The sequence below is a fragment of the Pelodiscus sinensis genome, chromosome 20, assembly GCF_052426305.1.
Source record: "Pelodiscus sinensis isolate ZL-2025 chromosome 20, ASM5242630v1, whole genome shotgun sequence".
In the NCBI taxonomy this organism is placed as follows: Eukaryota; Metazoa; Chordata; order Testudines; family Trionychidae; genus Pelodiscus; species Pelodiscus sinensis.
In genome coordinates, this window is record NC_143071.1 from 22,361,215 (window position 1) to 22,379,089 (window position 17,875).

A 17,875-nucleotide genomic window follows, 5' to 3' on the forward strand; every position below is an offset into this window, starting at 1 on the left:
GTGGCTTCTTCATGGAGTCATGAGCACGGGCCTGTACCTGGTGCAGTTCACCCCTATCCCAGACACTTATCCCTTCTGCAGCATGAGGGAAAACCTGGTGCACACGTATTTGGAATGCGCCAGGTTGCAGCCCTTATTCTGGTTCCTCCAGAACCTCTTATTGAGATTCAGGCTACACTCTTCCCCTCACCTTTTCATTTACATGCACCCCGTCTGAGACCCCACAAAGTCACGAGACCTCCTTGTCAACCTTCTTCTGGCCCTGGCGAAAGCCGCCACCTATAATATCAGGAGGATGACGCTGGATGAGGGGGTGTTCTGTGACTGTGGGGCCTACCTCCGTTCCTCCCTGGTCTCACATCCAGGCAGAGTTCCTCTGGGCGGCATCCACTGACTCCCTGGACAGCTTCGGGGAGCAGTGGGTACTGTCCGGGGTTCTCTGCTCAGTGTCCCCATCCGGTTCCTGTCCACCCTTCCCATGGCTTCAAATAGTGCCCCATTACCGTCTGTCGCACTACACATGTTGAGAAAGAAGCTCCTGATAGCAACCTCCACAGGAGGGGCAGGACCTTTAAAGGTGCAAGGACATTGACTTGTGACATTGTCTGCTTTCAAGTGCAAGCTTTCCTAGATAGAGAAGTTGAAAGAGCAATAGCTGGCAACTGTTGACAAACTTCTGTGAAACGTATAGAATCATAGAAGATTAGAGTTGTAAAATACCTCAGAAGGTCATCTAGTTCAAGCCCCTGCTAAAAGCAGGACTAACACCAACTAAATAAATATAAATTAATGCTTCATGCCATTCTCATTAGAAGAGTAGCAGGATATAAAATCAACACAATATATTGAATAGTCCTGTCAGCTATTGATCTCAAAAGGTAATTTAAATCTGAAGTCATCATCCAATGAGGGGGATTTTGGTCAGGTTGTCTAGAGATTTGTGCTTGACTTAATGCTACCTCATATCTTTATCAATGATTTAGAAGAAAATGAACTTATTAGCAGTGAAGTTTGCAGGTGACAACTTGTAGTGGAGTGAACCATATTGACAAGGACAGGTGAACTACGAAGAGCAAAGTGGATCACATAGAAAGATGGACTCATTTGAACAATATTCATTTAAATTTGGCTCACTCAAATCCAAGACTGCAGTCAACAAAGCCCCCGCGTTCCATGCTTGCCTTTTTGGGCAGAGTAGAGATGCTGGCTCAGCACACTGCCATTCCTCCTCCCTCCCGCTCTGGGCTGGTGCCTCATCTCCATGAGCACTAGGAAGCTCTGCACTCCTGTTGATCTCATCTGGAGGCTCTTTCTCCACAGCTCCCATTAGCTGGGAATCATGACCAATGGGAGTTGTGGGCACTGCCCCCCACAGGTAAGAATCACAGAATGACAGAATCCTAGGCCTGGAAGAGTCCGCAGGAGATCATCAAGTCCAGCCCCTGCCCAAAGCAGGACCAACTCCAACTGTAAACCAGGGGCAGCGCAGAGCCACCTGTCCCTTCCCACCAAATGGAAGCTGTCCCACTTAAGTGCCCCTCGCCCCAAACTCTCTTCTCCCATGTTTCAAGTCCTCCAGAACTTTTAATTGGGCCCTTGCTCTGAAATCCCTCTCAGCCTCCTCCCTTTTGGTGTCCTACCCCAGCACCAAATGGCAGGACTACCTACCACCTGTTGATGGTGAGGAACCCTGGTGTGCCAGCCTCTACTTCACCTTGGTCCCACAGCTCACAGGAATCACGGCTTGTGGCTCCTCCACCAAGCTGTGAGCTCAGGCTTGTACCTGGTGTGGTTCAATGCTTGCTCCTTTTGCAGCATGAGGGAGAACCTGATGCATGGCTACCTTGAATGCATCATGTTGGAGCCCCTTTTCCAGCTTCTCCAGAATCTCTTGTTGAGGTTCTCGCTGCATTTCCCCCTGCACCTGTTTATTTCAGCACACCATATTCATGGCCCACAGAATAGTCTTGTAAACCTCCTCCTAGCCCCGGCCAAAGCTGCTATTTATAATATGAGGAGGAGCATGCTGGATGAGGGGTACTCAGATACTGTGTGACCTATTTCTGTTCTCTATATGGTGTTATGCATCTGGGAAGAGTTCCTCTAGGTGGCTCCTTAGATAGCTTGGAGGAGCAGTGGCACCTATTCAGTGTTCTCTGGTTGGTGTCTCCCTCTGGATTCTTCCTTTTGAACCTCTGACCTCAGTCCCATTGCTATTTTTCATTATCTGCCCCCCCCCCATTCATTTAATTGCTGAGTTCAGTGGTTCTTCCCACTTGACTGTGGGTGGGGCCTTTAGAAGCTGGCAGGTTTATGTGAACCCACCTCCCAGTATTTCAGTAAGGCCCAGGTAAACACCCACTCCTCTGCCCCAGTCCTAAGATCCTCCTGCACCCTAACTCCCACTCAGACCCTGCATCCTAACTCCCTTTCCTGATCCTGAACCCCCCTCTGCACCTTAAATCCCTGACCCCTTCCTAAATCCCACACCCCAAACCTGAGCCCTCTCCCCCACTCCAAACCTCTTGCTCCCTACCTGGAGTACTTCTTACACACCAAGTACCTCATCTGCAGCTGCACCCCAAAACCCAAACAGTGAACTCTTAACATATATAAACCTAATTCAGTAAAGTTTAACTTAATTCAATAAGGTTCATCCAGGCTATTCAGGGGATTGCACTTAAGAGTGATAATCACAGTCTGCAAGTACTGACATGGGGACAACATTTCTCTGGCAGTAGAGGTCTCTTTAATCGACAAAGTCAGAGCAAGATCTTGTATATGGAAGCTGAAGCTTAGTCTAGAGATCCAGTACAAAATGTTTTAACAGTAAGCATAATTAACCTTTTTCACAACTTAATTGAAACCTGGTGGGTTCTTTACCACCTAGAATCTTTAGATCAAGACTGGATGTCTCTTTCTTAAAGAGATACTCTAGCTCACCCAGAAATTAGAGCCATGATATAGGAATCACTAGACAGATTTTCCATCCCATATTAAGTAAGATGTTAGATCATATTGATCTCTTTTGACATTAAAATCTGTGTGCGAAAGACTGGACCCATTGAAGTCAATGGGAGTTTTGCCACTGATCTCAGAGGGGGATCAAAATTTCACCCTCTGAATTTTGTTAAAATGAAAATGAAATAATACAATTTAATTAGGATATGCTACTTCATCTTGGATTATTCTTTATTTTGAATATGATGAGGAAATTGTTGGCCACTTAGACTGAATTATTACAGGCTGTGGACAACAAAACTGCCAAAAAGATCCAAAAGACCTGAAGATTAAATATGTACTAATATTTGTAACCATTCCCTTAATCTACCTGTCTACCAGGGAGATGTAGGTATGATAAATTACAATTGCCTCTTCTTCTCCAAGACATGCTTAAAGTTCACTATGGCATTATAAATGAATCAAAGTTGAAGTTATTACTGAGAATATTGATGGAAAATATACCAGGGATGAAATCCTGGCCCCACTGAAGTTAATGACTTTTACCTTTGACTTCAACAGGCCCACAATTTTGTTCCATGTGTCCTTACGATTTGTTATGGCTTAGAAACTACAGTGATGATTCAGTTTTAAGTAAGTCTCTGAAATAAATTTGGCTGATTACAACTTTGAGTGCAATATGATCTTATTCTATCAAAATTCAAAGCCTTAATGAGCCTTATTGACTTTGTTTTATTTATTCATACCAGTTGTACAAGTAAAAAGAAATTCATGAAACACATTCAACAAGATATGCTTTCTTTCTTATAGTAAGCTTACATTTGTGATTGTCTCATTCAGATCAATGAAATTTACTATTAAACTTTATTAAACTGTTTAAAAAATACTATATCAGTAGTGAGCTAGGCAGATTTTTTTTAATCAAAATTTTGACATGAATTTTATGAAAACCTTGACACAAAATGTTTCAAACTCTATGGTCTACATATGTCAGGAATCTACTATAAAAATAAAAACGTGATATTACAATTTTCACTCTGTTTTAAAGAAAATATAATGAATTGCAGAGAAGCAAAATAAACTAATGTAAATGTCATATGTATTTTTTTCTGCCTTTCGTAAACAGACTACAGTTTTAAAATTGATACTCAGATTAAAAGGGGTAGCCGTGTTAGTCTGAATCTGCAAAAGCGGCAGGGAGTCCTGTGGCATCTTATAGACTAACCGAAGTGTTGGAGCATAAGCTTTCGTGGGCAAAGACCCACTTCATCATGCATCTGACGAAGTGGGTTTTTGCCCACAAAAGCTTATGCTCCAACACTTCGGTTAGTCTATATGGCGCCACAGGACTCCTCGTCAGATTTAATAGTTAACACAATGTATGTTAATATTTAAACAGCCTTTATAAGGCAAATTCAAATCAGTGTATTCAATATAAAACTAGAATTAAAAATAGGAAAAATATTACTATATGACCTGGATTACAGCAAAAAATTGGGAAATAACATGCAATTAATAAATTAACACTTTTTGCATTTTGAAATACTTAGCATTGTTAAACAAGTACTATTTATGAAAATATCAGCATTTACAAACATTAAACATTATGAAAATTAGATGAAAGGACTATATAAGGTTTTAAAATCAATCATTGATAATTAATTTTACCTGTTTTATCAGAAACAGTGTGATAACAAAAGAAACAGGTCCCGGAGATATTCTGGAAGAGAACCTCATGCTGCAGCAGAGAGCAGAATGGATAGAGATACTCATAATGGTAAACTTCAAGAGTTATGTGCTGTACTCTTGCTTTACAATAGAGCCAATTTCCCACCCTGTTCTGTGAAAAGCTTAATGCCTGCACTTTTAAAAACTACAGACAATATCACAAATGACTGTTTCATGGATCTCAAGTTACTCAAGCCAAAAAAAAAAAGCTATTGAAACCTCCAGAGTTTTGAGATTGACTTCCTTTCCTTTTTTCCCCCTGTGTCAAGGCAAAGGGAATTTACTTAGATTTCACAAGCATGTCTGCTTTCTGTTGTTTGTCAGCCAATGAGAAGTAGTGAAAGCAAGTATTACACATTGAGGGGCTGATCCTGTTCCCATAGAAATTTATGGCAGTTTTGCCATTTGACTTTAGTGGGAGCAGAACCCAGACCCTACAGATTAAAAACCTGTTATGCTGTTTAAACATAAACTCTAGGGAAATAAGAAAAATCTTGCACAGTAACTCTGCTGAACCAGGACACAAATTAAATGGCTCACTGGCGGCAGCTTCGCCAGGCTTATTTTGAACTTCATGGAGCACACATCACTCAGTCTTCACACTAAGGGCAGGATGGTGACATGGAACATGGTCACGCATACCAGAGCAGTTTTGCCACCTCTGTTTTATGATCAGACTTAGGATATTTTATGTCTTTCTTCCAGCCCCTCCTGAGGATGGCATGGAAGATGGAGGAAAACAGGAAATAGCTGGATCTTTGACTCTCTCCTGCAACTTACTGCCCAGTGTTAGCCAAGTTAGAGCAAGAAGCTGAGTTAGTAATTTCCTGCTAGGAGAGGTGGTCAATACATTACTACCCTGAGGGAATAGTGATAGAGGGAGGAAGGTCTGAGGGTGGCATTGTGACCCTCTTAGATGCCTCTCAGATTGAATTCTTGTTGTCAGGGGTGCAAAAAGACACTGACCCAATCAGTAAACCGTGCTTATATTAGAAATCACTCCAAGCCAAGGGTGTTGCAGCATCCCTGTCATCACCTAGCATGCTTCTCCTCCTGGCTACCATATAGCTTGGCCCATTTCCTGCTCAGGGCAGTACTTAGAGTCAGAACCTGCCCTGAATGATGCCGAGATCTTTCAGCACTTACTGGGGAAACTCAAGCTACTAAATTTACTGCTATCCCAACTAGAGTTGGTTACCAAAGCTAAGAGCACACCTTTCTTTTCAGTGTAGGTATGCTGTGCATCTCCTTTCTCATGCACAAAGGGAAAGTCCCAAGTGCCCACTGTGATGGGATCCCCCCCAGGGTGCATTCTGGGACTCAGCACAACCACATGTGGAGCCCCCCCCCCCCCCACCCAGCTAGATTGCATGGATACTCCCAGAGCCACTCATGAATCACACAAAGAAAGACACCAGCCAAATCTCCCCGGCTCCCAGCACTGTACCTTAGGAATTTCATGGATTAGTTGGTTTACCATTTCATTAATGGAAAATAGACATACACAGGCCTTTTGTAAAACCCCTGGGCAAATTTGCCAAACTCACTAAAAGATAAACAGTAAATAACATTTAATGGCTATTAAATATTGATTTAAGTGGTGTTAAGTGATAGGCAAAAAGTAGGAGTAGTTACCAAATGAAAAGAAAATATGAACATGCAGACTAATCTATCAACCCTATTAGACTGAGCAACAACTAGAATACACAATTTTTCTCCCACCACTGAATATTGCAATCCTTAATATGCGGACTTGTCTCTTAAACCTGAGATAGTCTCCTCTGTTTGGAGTCTTCAGAGGCTATGTCTAGACTGCAGCATTTTTCTGTGTCCCGGAAAAACTGCGCCTCATCCAGGGAACACGTCCACTTTTTCAGAACAGTTTCTGAAGTGGGCACATTCTTTTGGCATCTTTTGGGATATTCTGAAAGAAGAGGGTTTTCTGAAATTTGGCCCTGTGTAGATGGGCCAAATTTCAGAAAATCCTCTTCTGAAAAAAAAAAAAGTGGGAAAAGATACGCACATTGTGATTTGCAATTTGTGTATCTTTTTCTGAAACCTCTCCCTGTAGTCTAGACATAGCCAGAGTGTCCCCAGCAGGGTTCATGGGGCCCTTGCCCAGCACAAAGGGAGTTCCTAGGGACCACACTCAGCAGGGCTGCAACCTCAGACCCAGCCAGCAAGAGGGAGCAGGTCTCCTTACAGAAGCTGAGGGACCTTGCTGACCTCAGTGCAGCACAGCTCCTGAGGGAAGGCTACCAGGAGAGGTTCCTGTAGGAGAAAGGATTCTTGTACCAAGAATTGATCCCTCCAGCGGAACTGGAGTTGTGGCAGGTTGTTCTGAGAAGTGCTGCTGTAGTTGAACCATGATGTCAACTAAAAGGGCAACTAAAATGATTAGGTGTTTGGAATGGGTCCCATATGAGGAGAGGTTAAAGCGACTGGGACTTTTCAGTTTAGAAAAGAGGAGACTGAGGGGGGATATGATAGAGGTCTATAAAATCATGAGTGGTGTGGAGAGGGCCGATAAAGAAAAGTTATTTATTAGTTCCCTAAATAGAGGAACTAGAGGACACCAAATGAAATTAATGGGGAGCAGGTTTAAAACTAATAACAGAAAGTTCTTCTTCAAGAAGAAGTGTAGTCAACCTGTGGAACTCCTTGCCACAGGAGGCTGTGAAGGCTAGGATTATAAGGGTATGTCTACACTACAAAGTTAGTTCGAACTAACGTCCGTTAGTTCGAACTAACTTTCATAGGCGCTACACTAGTGCTCCGTTAGTTCGAACTTAATTCGAACTAAAGGAGTGCTTAGTTCAAACTAGGTAATCCTCATTCCACGAGGATTAAGCCTAGTTCGAATTTACTAGTTCGAATTAAGGGCTGTGTAGACCCTTAATTCGAACTAGTGGGAGGCTAGCCCTCCCCAGCTTTCCCTGGTGGCCACTCTGGCCAACACCAGGGAAACTCGTCTGCCCCCCTCCTGGCCCCGGGCCCCTTAAAGGGGCACAGGCTGGCTACAGTGCCCGTGCCAGGTGCAAGCCTGCCAGCACCCAGCCAGAAGACCCTGTACCTGGCATGGCTTGAGCCACCCACCCGATGCCCCCCATCCCTCCCCCTCTTCCTGGGACCAGGCTGGCGGCTCCCAGGAGCTTGCCTGGGACCGCAAGAGGCGGACACCCGCCTGGCCTAGTGCGGACATCGTGGACCTTGTCCACGATCTCCGCACTAGGCACAGGAAAGTGGCCGGTTAGGGCAGGAGATCTGCCAGCCTGGCCACCCAGGAGCAGGTGTGCATGAAAATCAAGGGGGTCCACTGAGACCCCCGACCCTGAGCCCTGAGCTTACAATGGCCATACTGGGTCAGACCAAAGGTCCATCTTGCCCAGTAGCCTGTCTGCCAACAGCGGCCAACCCTAGGGACCCTGGAGGGGATGGACCGAAGACAATGACCAAACCATTTGTCTCGTGCCATCCCTCTCCAGCCTTCCATAAACTTTGGGCAGGGACACCACTCCTACCCCCTGGCTAATAGCACTCCATGGACCCAACCTCCATGACTTGATCTCACTTCCCTTTAAACTCTGTTCTGGTTCTAGCCTTCACAGCCTCCTGCAGCAAGGAGTTCCACAGGTTGACTCTTTGCTTTGTGAAGAACAACTTTCTGTTACTAGTTTGAAGCCTGCTACCCATTCCTTTCCTTTGGTGTCCTCTAGTCCTTCTTTATGGGAACTAATGAAGAACTTTTCTGTATGCACCCTTTCCACCCCACTCGTGCTTTTAGAGACCTCTATCCTGTCCCCCCTCAATCTCCTCTTTTCTAAGCTGAGAAGTCCCAGTCTCTTTAGCCTCTCTTCATATGGGACCTGTTCCCAAACCCTGATCATTGTAGTTGCCCTCCCCTCTCCCACCCTCTCTCTTCCCCTCTCCCACCTCCTTTTCCCAGTCTCCCCCAGTTTTGTTCAATAAAGATTCCATTTTTGAACACAATTGTCCTTTATTTTGTACATCAAGAAGGGGCTAGGGAAGGGTAAGTGGAAGGAGGTGAGGGAGGAATGGGGTACGCGCCTCCGATGGGGAGGACTGTGCTGGCTCTGCGGGCTTCTGGGGGTGGAAGCTCTCCTGCAGCCCCCTCTCCTCAGATGGCAGCCTGCGGCAAGTGCAGCCGGGCTGATGGCCGAGTGGTGTGATGTGCCCAGTGTGGGCACTCCGGGCACTCCAAGCCAGGACTGCTTTGTAAGCGGGGCACCCCTGAGAACTGTCTGTCCGGGGTGGGGGTCGGGTCCCTTTAAGCACAGCCCTGGGCTAGCCTGAGGCAGCATCTCCACGCTCTAAGTCCTCCTCTGATGCCCTGCCAGCACTGCTTCTGGCCATCCTTAAGCCCGGTTCAGGGTCCACTTAATGTGGACATGCTAGTTCGAATTAGCAAAACGCTAATCATAGAATCATAGAATAATAGGACTGGAAGGGACCTCAAGAGGTCATCGAGTCCAGCCCCCCGCCCTCAAGGCAGGACCAAGCTCAATCTACACCATCCCTGACAGATGTCTATCTAACCTGTTCTTAAATATCTCCAGAGAGGGAGATTCCACCACCTCCCTTGGCAATTTATTCCAATATTTGACCACCCTGACAGTTAGGAATTTTTTCCTAATGTCCAATCTAAACCTCCCCTGCTGCACTTTAAGCCCATTACTCCTTGTCCTGTCCTCAGAAACCAAGAGGAACAAATTTTCTCCTTCCTCCTTGTGACACCCTTTTAGATATTTGAAAACCGCTATCATGTCCCCCCTTAATCTTCTTTTTTCCAAACTAAACAAGCCCAGTTCATGAAGCCTGGCTTCATAGGTCATGTTCTCTAGACCTTTAATCATTCTTGTCGCTCTTCTCTGTACCCTTTCCAATTTCTCCACATCTTTCTTGAAATGTGGCGCCCAGAACTGGACACAGTACTCCAGCTGAGGCCTAACTAGTGCAGAGTAGAGCGGCAGAATGACTTCACGAGTTTTGCTTACAACACACCTGTTGATACAACCTAGAATCATATTTGCTTTTTTTGCAACAGCGTTTTTAGTTCTAGATGCGTTAGTTCGAATTAGCTTAGTTCGAATTAACTAATTCGAACTAAGTTAGTTCGAATTAGCGCTGTAGTGTAGACATACCCTAATAGAGTTTAAAGAGAAGCTAGATAATTTCCTGGAGGTTAGGTCCATAAATGGCTATTAGCCAGGGGATAAAATGGTGTCCCAGGCCTCTGTTTGTCAGAGGCTGGAGAGGGATGCCAGGAGACAAATTGCTTGATCATTGTCTTCGGTCCACCCCCTCTGAGGCACCTGGTGCTGGCCACTGTCAGAGACAGGATACTGGGCTAGATGGACCTATGGTCTGACCCAGTATGGCCGTTCTTATGTTCTTATGTCCCCTTCTTGGGATACCATGGGATCCAGTGCACCAAGCAGAGGCTGCTACAAAACTTACTGGCCTGGAGGCTTGAATGCTATCCAGTGGTATTACAGGTCCTGTGACCCCTGCCCAGGGGTGGATAAGGACAAGGACAAAAGGAAAACAGGTTTGAGACGTTTGCACATCATAGAGGAGCCTTTTCCAAAAGTGGCTGTGGACACTAGTAGCACCTCACAGCAAGGTGACCTGGTCAGAAGAAACACATTCTGGTGGGGGTAGATTTTGCTACCTGGTACTCAAAAGCAGTGGCCTTGTCCTATGGAAGCAGACATGCTGCTGACCTAAAGTAGCATTTTCAGCAGAGTAGAGTTGTCTAAGGAGGTAAATCTGAGCCTCAGTCTATCATCCTTAGGCCAATGGGATGGTGGTGGAGGCGTTTGATGGTGTTTTAAAGATGATGTTAAAGATGTTATGAACCAGAACCCACAGGAATGGGACAAGATTCTACCCCACCTGTTGTCCATATACTGAGAAGTGTCCCAAGAATCTACAGGGTTCTCTCCTTTTGAGTTGCTGTATCTGAGAAGAGCGAGGGGTCCCTAGGCCTGATGAACGATGAATGGGAGGGGAAGCTCATATCAATGGATGATATGAAGGAGTGGTGGAGGATTTACTTATCTTCTGGGAAAAGCTTGCTGAGCTCATAGGTTTGGCCTACACCAACCTAGCCAGGAGTCAAAGGAAGCAGGAGGTCTGGTATGACTGCACAGTACAGGCCTGTGCCTATTCCACTGGGGATCAGGTGATGGCTCTCATCCATGAGAAAAGCAGCTTTCAGCTAGTTCTGAGACAGGCCCATCAAGGTCAACAAGAAGCTTAAGGAGGTAAACTATGTGGGGAACCTCAGGCTCACAGCCATGTCAATATGATAAAGCTGTATTTTGCCAGGGAGAATTTGGTACTGGCTGTATGTAGACCTTTGGAGGGAGAGAGAGATGATCCATTGGTTGAGCTATTCCCTGAAACAGGAGTCAGCTCCTCAATGTAATCAATGTCCCTCTCTGACAAGCTAGCATGTGTCCAGTAGGCAGAAATCAGAGAGGTGCTGCGTTTGTACCGGCTACTGATTTACAACCAGCCTGGACTCTCTAATCTGACTGTCCACTGCCTGGAGAGGGAAGTCCACTCTCCTGTAAGATGCTTCCTGTTCATCCTGGGGAAAACTACCCAGGACCTGGAGAGAAAGGTCAAGGACAGATGTGATCCAGCTGTTATTGGGGAGGGGTGGAATTTGTCTCCTCCTCTGCCCCCCTCCCCATGCCATGGCTTATGAAGCCTTATACCGAACACCTGGACCCCAGCAGGGACCAATTTAATGGCCATCTGACCCAGACCAGGAGGAGTGAACCTTCGACTGCCTCAAGGCACAGTTCAGGTGCCTGCTGACCCGACTGGATGTGGGGGAGCACAGCATCCCTGAGGTGGTTACAGCATGTTGTGTCCTCCACAACATTGTTGAGAAGAAGGGGGAGCCCTTCGTCTTGGGGTGGGAGGCAGATGCTGGCCATGAGGGGTGAGCCTTCCAGCAGTCATGGACAACTGCCATCTGCCTGGCCAATCAGGCCAGGGTATGCATCCAGGAGGCCCCGAGAGAGGGGTTCTCTCAAGGACCCCAGTAACTCTCCCCAGTGCCTCCGGCTTACTGCCCTATCCCCTCCCCACCACAACCTCTCCCTTCGCCCCTTCCCTGACCTCTCAAACACACCTGTTCAGTTTCCAACAAAATGAAGTCTGTATTTATCTTACATTAGGAAATATGGGCAGGGATAGGAGGGCTCATAACCTGGCAGGGGAGGGGGTCTCGGAGCGGCATGTGAAGCAGCTAGATGTGCCACCTTGGGTGCAAGGACCTCATCGGAGTTGGGGTTGGATGGGTCTGGGGAAACACAGAGTGGTGGAAGGGGGGTGGGGTGGGTGGAGCAGGGTCAGGAATGGTGTGTGGGGGGGCGGGCTGGGAAGGGGGCATCGGCATCACCCAGAGATAGAACAGAGGCATCGCATGGGGGAGCAGGTGGAGGGGGAATGGGCACAGCAGGGGGGCAGAAGCCAGGAGCAACAAGCAGGTGGGTGTGCCATCATGCACAACATGACGGCACATGTTATCACACCACTGCATGAGCTGGTCCCAGGCACAATTCCGCCACACAGCGTCCTGGCGTATCTTGTGCGCCAGGGTCTGCTGCATGCCACACAGGACACTGACATGCTGGCGGATGAGGTCTTCCTGGACCCAGGCTCACCTTCCGCTCCCCAGACTGTGGAAGCTGGCACAGGTGGCATGGCTTGCCCCTCAATCCCAGCTGGTCCAGGTGGAGGGAACACAAAGGCTATATCTACACTGCAGCCTTTTGTCAGCAGAGACAATGCAAATGAAGTGCTCATTAGCATTTGTCGCACTGTCACTTGTATATTCTCTGTTGATGCTTTTTGTGTAAGAGGTTTTCGTGCAAAAACAAGCACTGTAGATGGGGCCGTTTTGTGCAAAAATACCCTTTTGTACAAGATCCTGTATACTTCCTTTTTTGAGACATAAGGGAGCTTGCGCAAAAGTGTTTGTGCAAAATGGCCCCACCTACAGTGCTTGTTTTTGTGCAAAAAACCCTTCCACAAAAAGCATGGGTAGAAAATATGCAAATGACAGTACAACAAATGCTAATGAGCACTTCATTTGCATTGTCTCTGCCAACAAAAGGCTGCAGTGTTGACATAACCAAAGAGGGCGAGGCGGTCACTCATCCATGGGCACAGCAGGGGGGCAGAAGCCACTGTCCCTGAGGTCATGCCTCCTCTGTGAGCAGCGACCTAGAGTCCTTGGGCCAGAGGACAGGGATGTCCTGGGAGCAAGGGCTGGCCTTAGGGCAATTCCTCCGAATCAGGCCCCGCGCCTAAAGGGGCCCTGCGCCCTGAACCTGGAAGCATGGGCAGCAGAGCCAGGGCCCGCTTCATCAGTATGTGGAGCTGGTTCTCTCCCCCAGCCCTGCATGAAGCTGGCCCCGGACCTCCCGCGCATCCCCACCCCCCCGAGCCCTGCACATCCTCCATGTTGTGTGCAGCTTTAAGTCCAGCTCCCCCTTGTGAGCACGCGCTGCTGCTATGATGTGCAGCGTTCCCAGGTGAGCAGGGTCTGGGGACACATCCGGGCGTGACGTGACGTCACAGTCCAGGACTTTAAGACTGCTCGGCGCTGCGTTGCACCATGCGGCCTAGTTCCAGGTTCGGAGTTCAGGGACTTCTGGGGCCCAAGCGCAGACTCTGGCCCCACAAAGTGGAAGGCAGAAGGTAAGGTAAGGGGATGGGGAGGGGGAAATACGGGGCAGGTACCAAAGCACAGGGTGGAGGAGAGACAAATGGCAGGGGGCCAAGTACAGACAATGAGGAAATGGGCAGGAGGGGAGGTGTCAGTGGGAGGGGGGACAGGGTGATGCTGGGAGAGGGGAGGGGGAGGTGCTGAGAGAAGTGTTGAAAGGAGGGGTGGGCATGATGAAGGCTGGGATAGAGCAAGTCATGTGTGAGGGCAGAGGGGCATGAGAGGAATGGGGGCAGAGGATGGTGAGGGGGTGGGCATCAGGGGAAAAAAGGCAAAGGGGGTAAGGGCAGTGAGGGAAGGGGGAGGCACCAGGAGGATGCAGGGAAGGTGCAGGTGCCAGGAGATTCTGGGGTGAAGCAGAAGGGCAAACACCTGCAAGAGAGGGACCAGCACCAGAGGAGAGAGGCAGGGCAGGTGTGTAGAGGGAGGTGTTAGAAGAGGAGATGAGGAGGGGTAGCTCACATGATCAGAATGGGGCTACTGGAGGAGTGGGCACGGGGCAGAGATGGGATGGTGGGGGGGGCAGGTTGCAGGAGGGCTGAGGGTAGTGAGAAGGGCAGGAGTCAGGACAGCAGAGGAGGGTGAGGTGTTGGGAGCAGCAGGCACCAGGGGAGCTCATGGAGCAAGGGGAGGAGACAGGGCAGCAGAGAGAAAAGGTAAAGGTTTATAAAATATTTATAAATAACTTGGGTGTCACAGTGGCAAATCTGAACAAGCCACACAAACTCAGTACTGGTACACAACACAAAATTCATTTTGCTCATGGGAGGAAACTTAGGCTACGTCTACACTGGCAGCTTCTTGTGCCAGTACTTCTTGCGCAAGAACACTTCCACACTGCCATGTGAGAGCTGTGCTTTTGCGCAAGAGCATCCATGGCAGTGTGGATGCTCTCTTGTACAAGAAAGCGCTGATGGCCAGTTTAGCCACAAGGGTTTTTTGCACAAAAAATTCCTGCCAAGCATCCACAGTGCCCTCTTGTGCAAGAAAGCTTACACCTGTTAGAAAAAGAGTATAGCTCTTGCGAAAGAGCAGGCGGGCAGTGTGGATACTCTGAGGGGTTTTTCCGCAAGTATAGCAGTTCTTGCACAAGAAGCCACGAGTGTAGACTTAGCCTTAGAGGGAATACTCCCCCCAGTCTCTCTGCCCCTGAGTTAATGTCACACACATTGGGTTAATGCAAATGGAGGATAGTTGCATGAGGGAGGTTTGGTGGGGGCCAAACTAAACCCTGTTCGTAGGAGGATGGTGGAGAAACTCCTTCTAGAGGGGTGACAACACCTTTTACGTCTAGTTGTGTCCATCTTGCCCCGAGTGTGTTACCTCCAGAGGCATGGTTAATGGGGGGTCATGGGGTGTGGCTAATGGGCACCACCAAAAATTATACAAACCTGCTGCCCCTGCCCAAAGGGTGCCATGTGCACTGTGGGAGGGGGTGTCGGCCCTGAAGCAGGAGTGCGGCAGCTGCCTGTGCCGCAGGAGGTGAAAGTTGAGTGCAGGGGGTCCCTGTGCCGTGGGAGGGGTGGGTTGGGAAGGGAAAATAAGGCTGTCAGCATCACAGGAGTAGAGGTGACCCATCTCTTTACTGGTACGGATTATACTCCAACCAGCACTTCCTTTGCCTGAGGCAGGGACAGGACTAGCACCAGTGATTTCTTGTCCCCCTGAGCTATGGAGCACTCTCCTGGCTCTCTCAGGAATGTAGCTCATCTCCTTAAGAATGTGCCTATAAATAATATCCGCTCAGTGTTTTCTTCAGGAACTGAAAGTAAATAAGGAAATTATATTTAATCCTTTACATAACACCAGAACTAGGCATCATGGCATGGAATTAGTAAGCATCAGGTTTAAAAATATCAATAGGAAGTATTTCTTCAACATACAGTAAACCAATGGAACTCCTTGCCAGAGGATGTTGAAGACTAAACTATAATAAGAAGGTTAAAAAAAGTGGAAAAGTTCCTGAAGGACAGGTCCATGAATGGCTATTAGCCAGGATGGGCAGAGATGCAAAACCATTCTCTGAGGGCACGTCTAATCAGCGGGCTAAAGCCAAAGTTAGCTACGCAACTGAGCTAGATCAATTGTGTATCTTACATCGAAATAGCACCAAAACCTGAAATAAGCTATCTACACAGTAGGAAGAGCACTCTTCCTCCAACTTCCCCTACTCCTCATAAAATGAGGGTTATAGGAGTCAGTAAGAAGTCCACCAGCTCAACACTATTTTGACATTATGTTGAAATAACTGCTTGTAGTGTAGATGTGGACAATGCTATTTTGGGATAATGTTAGTTATTCTGAAATAACACTGCTGTGTAGTCAGAGCCTGAGAGTCCCTAACCTCTTTTTATCAGAAGCTGGGACTAGATAACAGGGGATAGACCACTAGATCCTTGCTTGCTCTATTTATTCCCTTTCCTTATAAAAACCATCTGGCATTGGTCACGGTTGGAAGTCAGGATACTAGGCTAGATGGACCTTTGTTCTGACCCAGTTCAGCTATTCTTTTGTAAAAAATTAATAAAAAAAGTTTAGAACAGAAATTCCCCAAGATAAAGACCTCCCCAGATAATGTGTGATAATGACCTGGGCAAATGATTAGTTTTAAAAATCTTGGCCTACTAGGAAGCATATATTTATATAAGCTTCCCAGTCATCTAGCATTCTGGAATAAACTCAACAAAACATTGTCCAACAAACATATGTTTCTTTAATGTGTACCTCACATTTTCCTCCATTATACCCCACTCAGTTGTTGTCCTTCATCAGTGGAGACTCAGTTTAGAGGGACTTTCATAGGATTTCACCTTCCAAATTTTGGCAAGGGTGATGAGGACAGAAGGCACCTTGCTCTTTCCTCTAGCAGTTCACCACTCACTTTCGTCACTTTTGTTCATTGTACCACTTTTCACTCCACCATTGTGTTACCAATGCCCTGTGCTGTCACCTGCCATTGTGACCTCTGCAAATTGGTCTTTTGAGGTTTCAACTCCCAGTAGTTTTAGCTCTCAGTGAGGGAAGCTCACTGCTAGTTCACTCCAGGCTGCCTCTTCCACAGATTGTGGTCCCATAGCAGGTCTACACATTTAGATGCAATTATCAGTAATTTCAGCCCTAGTGGTCACTTAAAAAAACCCAAAAGATTCTCTACTATGGAGCCTAATGAATGTTGTCCTTAAACAGCAGCGAGGGGCAAGTCAAATAGTGCCTGTGATTCTTAGGCAGATCACTAAACACAACACCTCTTCTCAACCCCTCTGGGATCTAGCATCAGAACCTCCTGCTTAGTAGTTAGTGCATTTCTGCTGAAGGAGACTCCCTTAATCAGGACAGGCTACATACAGTTCTGATGCCATTTACACCCAAACTAAGGATAACAGCATTGCATTATCCCAGCATTCATGTGATTTGTAACCCAACACCAGCCACAACTGATAACTTGGACAAGGGTGGGGAGAAAGTTGGGGGTAATTCAGTGCACGCACACACACTCCTCACCCCCTCTTGGCGGGATCTGGGGAAATCCCTGCATTCACTCCTTCCATTACCAGTATTAAATTTAACAAGATGTTCTGAAGCCTGAGCTGTCCTCTCTAGTCAGGGATTCTGTATCACACACCTGTTCTTGCAGTAGCTTTGTTGAATCCTGTGATTCAACAGACATGCTCTCTGTGCCCTTTCCCCTTTTTCATTTCCTACACTGGTTCCACTGGCTGGACAGATCTGTTGTGCCCCATTTTCTTTCTTGCCAACCAAGCAGCACGTCATTTCTGCTTCTCACCTTAACTACTCAACTGGTACAATTCACTGGTCAGAATCCAGAATCAGTGGCTGTATCCTCAGAGCATCTGATGAAGAGCACTTTCACTGGCTCTTTCTGCACACTCGAACACTGATGCTGGCCCTGCAAGTAAGCAGATGTCCGACATGGGCATATACAGACGGCAGAGAGCCTCAGTAGCACTCTCACTCAGTTTTCTCTCTTTAATCTTCTCCATCACAGCGTTTAGCAGCAGTTACTGGTGTGAAGGGACAAGAAAAGTTGCAAAACCTTTCTGCACAGATCAGGGAAAAGGGACTCACTGCATCCGCTTCAATAATTCTGATGTGAACAATAGCAATGCCGTGCAGTACATCTGGGAGACCGGCGATGACAAGTTCGTTGACCGAAAGTTTCATGCTGGAATCTGGTATTCATGTGAGGAGATTATTAATGGGGAAGGTGAGTAATAGCCAGACAAATGTACTTAAAAAGTGTTTCACTAAAATGCTTTGTGTCTCCTGCTACCTTGCTCCTATAGAGCTGCATGTTTGCTTGAGGGGGAAAGGTATCTGTCACAAGGGTGCCACTCTGCAGAGGGAGGAGATCCAAACTGTCAGTAGGGATTCCGGGGGGAAAAAAGCCACATTCAC

At 47.2% G+C, this 17,875-nt stretch overlaps 2 protein-coding genes across 2 annotated transcripts in view; one reads left to right on the forward strand and one right to left on the reverse strand.

Annotated features, from left to right (window-relative positions):
• The window catches only part of GLP2R (glucagon like peptide 2 receptor), a 114,495-nt gene extending 108,489 nt beyond the window's left edge, over positions 1-6,006 (reverse strand). Inside the window, exon 1 of the mRNA XM_014573579.4 lies at positions 4,630-6,006. Within this exon, the coding sequence (XP_014429065.1) occupies positions 4,630-4,734 (105 nt within the window). The 5' untranslated portion in view covers positions 4,735-6,006. The remainder of the gene's footprint in view (positions 1-4,629) is intronic.
• An 11,383-nt stretch (positions 6,007-17,389) lies between these two features.
• GSG1L2 (GSG1 like 2) overlaps positions 17,390-17,875 on the forward strand; it is a 32,812-nt gene continuing 32,326 nt past the window's right edge. Inside the window, exon 1 of the mRNA XM_075903565.2 lies at positions 17,390-17,684. Within this exon, the coding sequence (XP_075759680.2) occupies positions 17,390-17,684 (295 nt within the window). The remainder of the gene's footprint in view (positions 17,685-17,875) is intronic.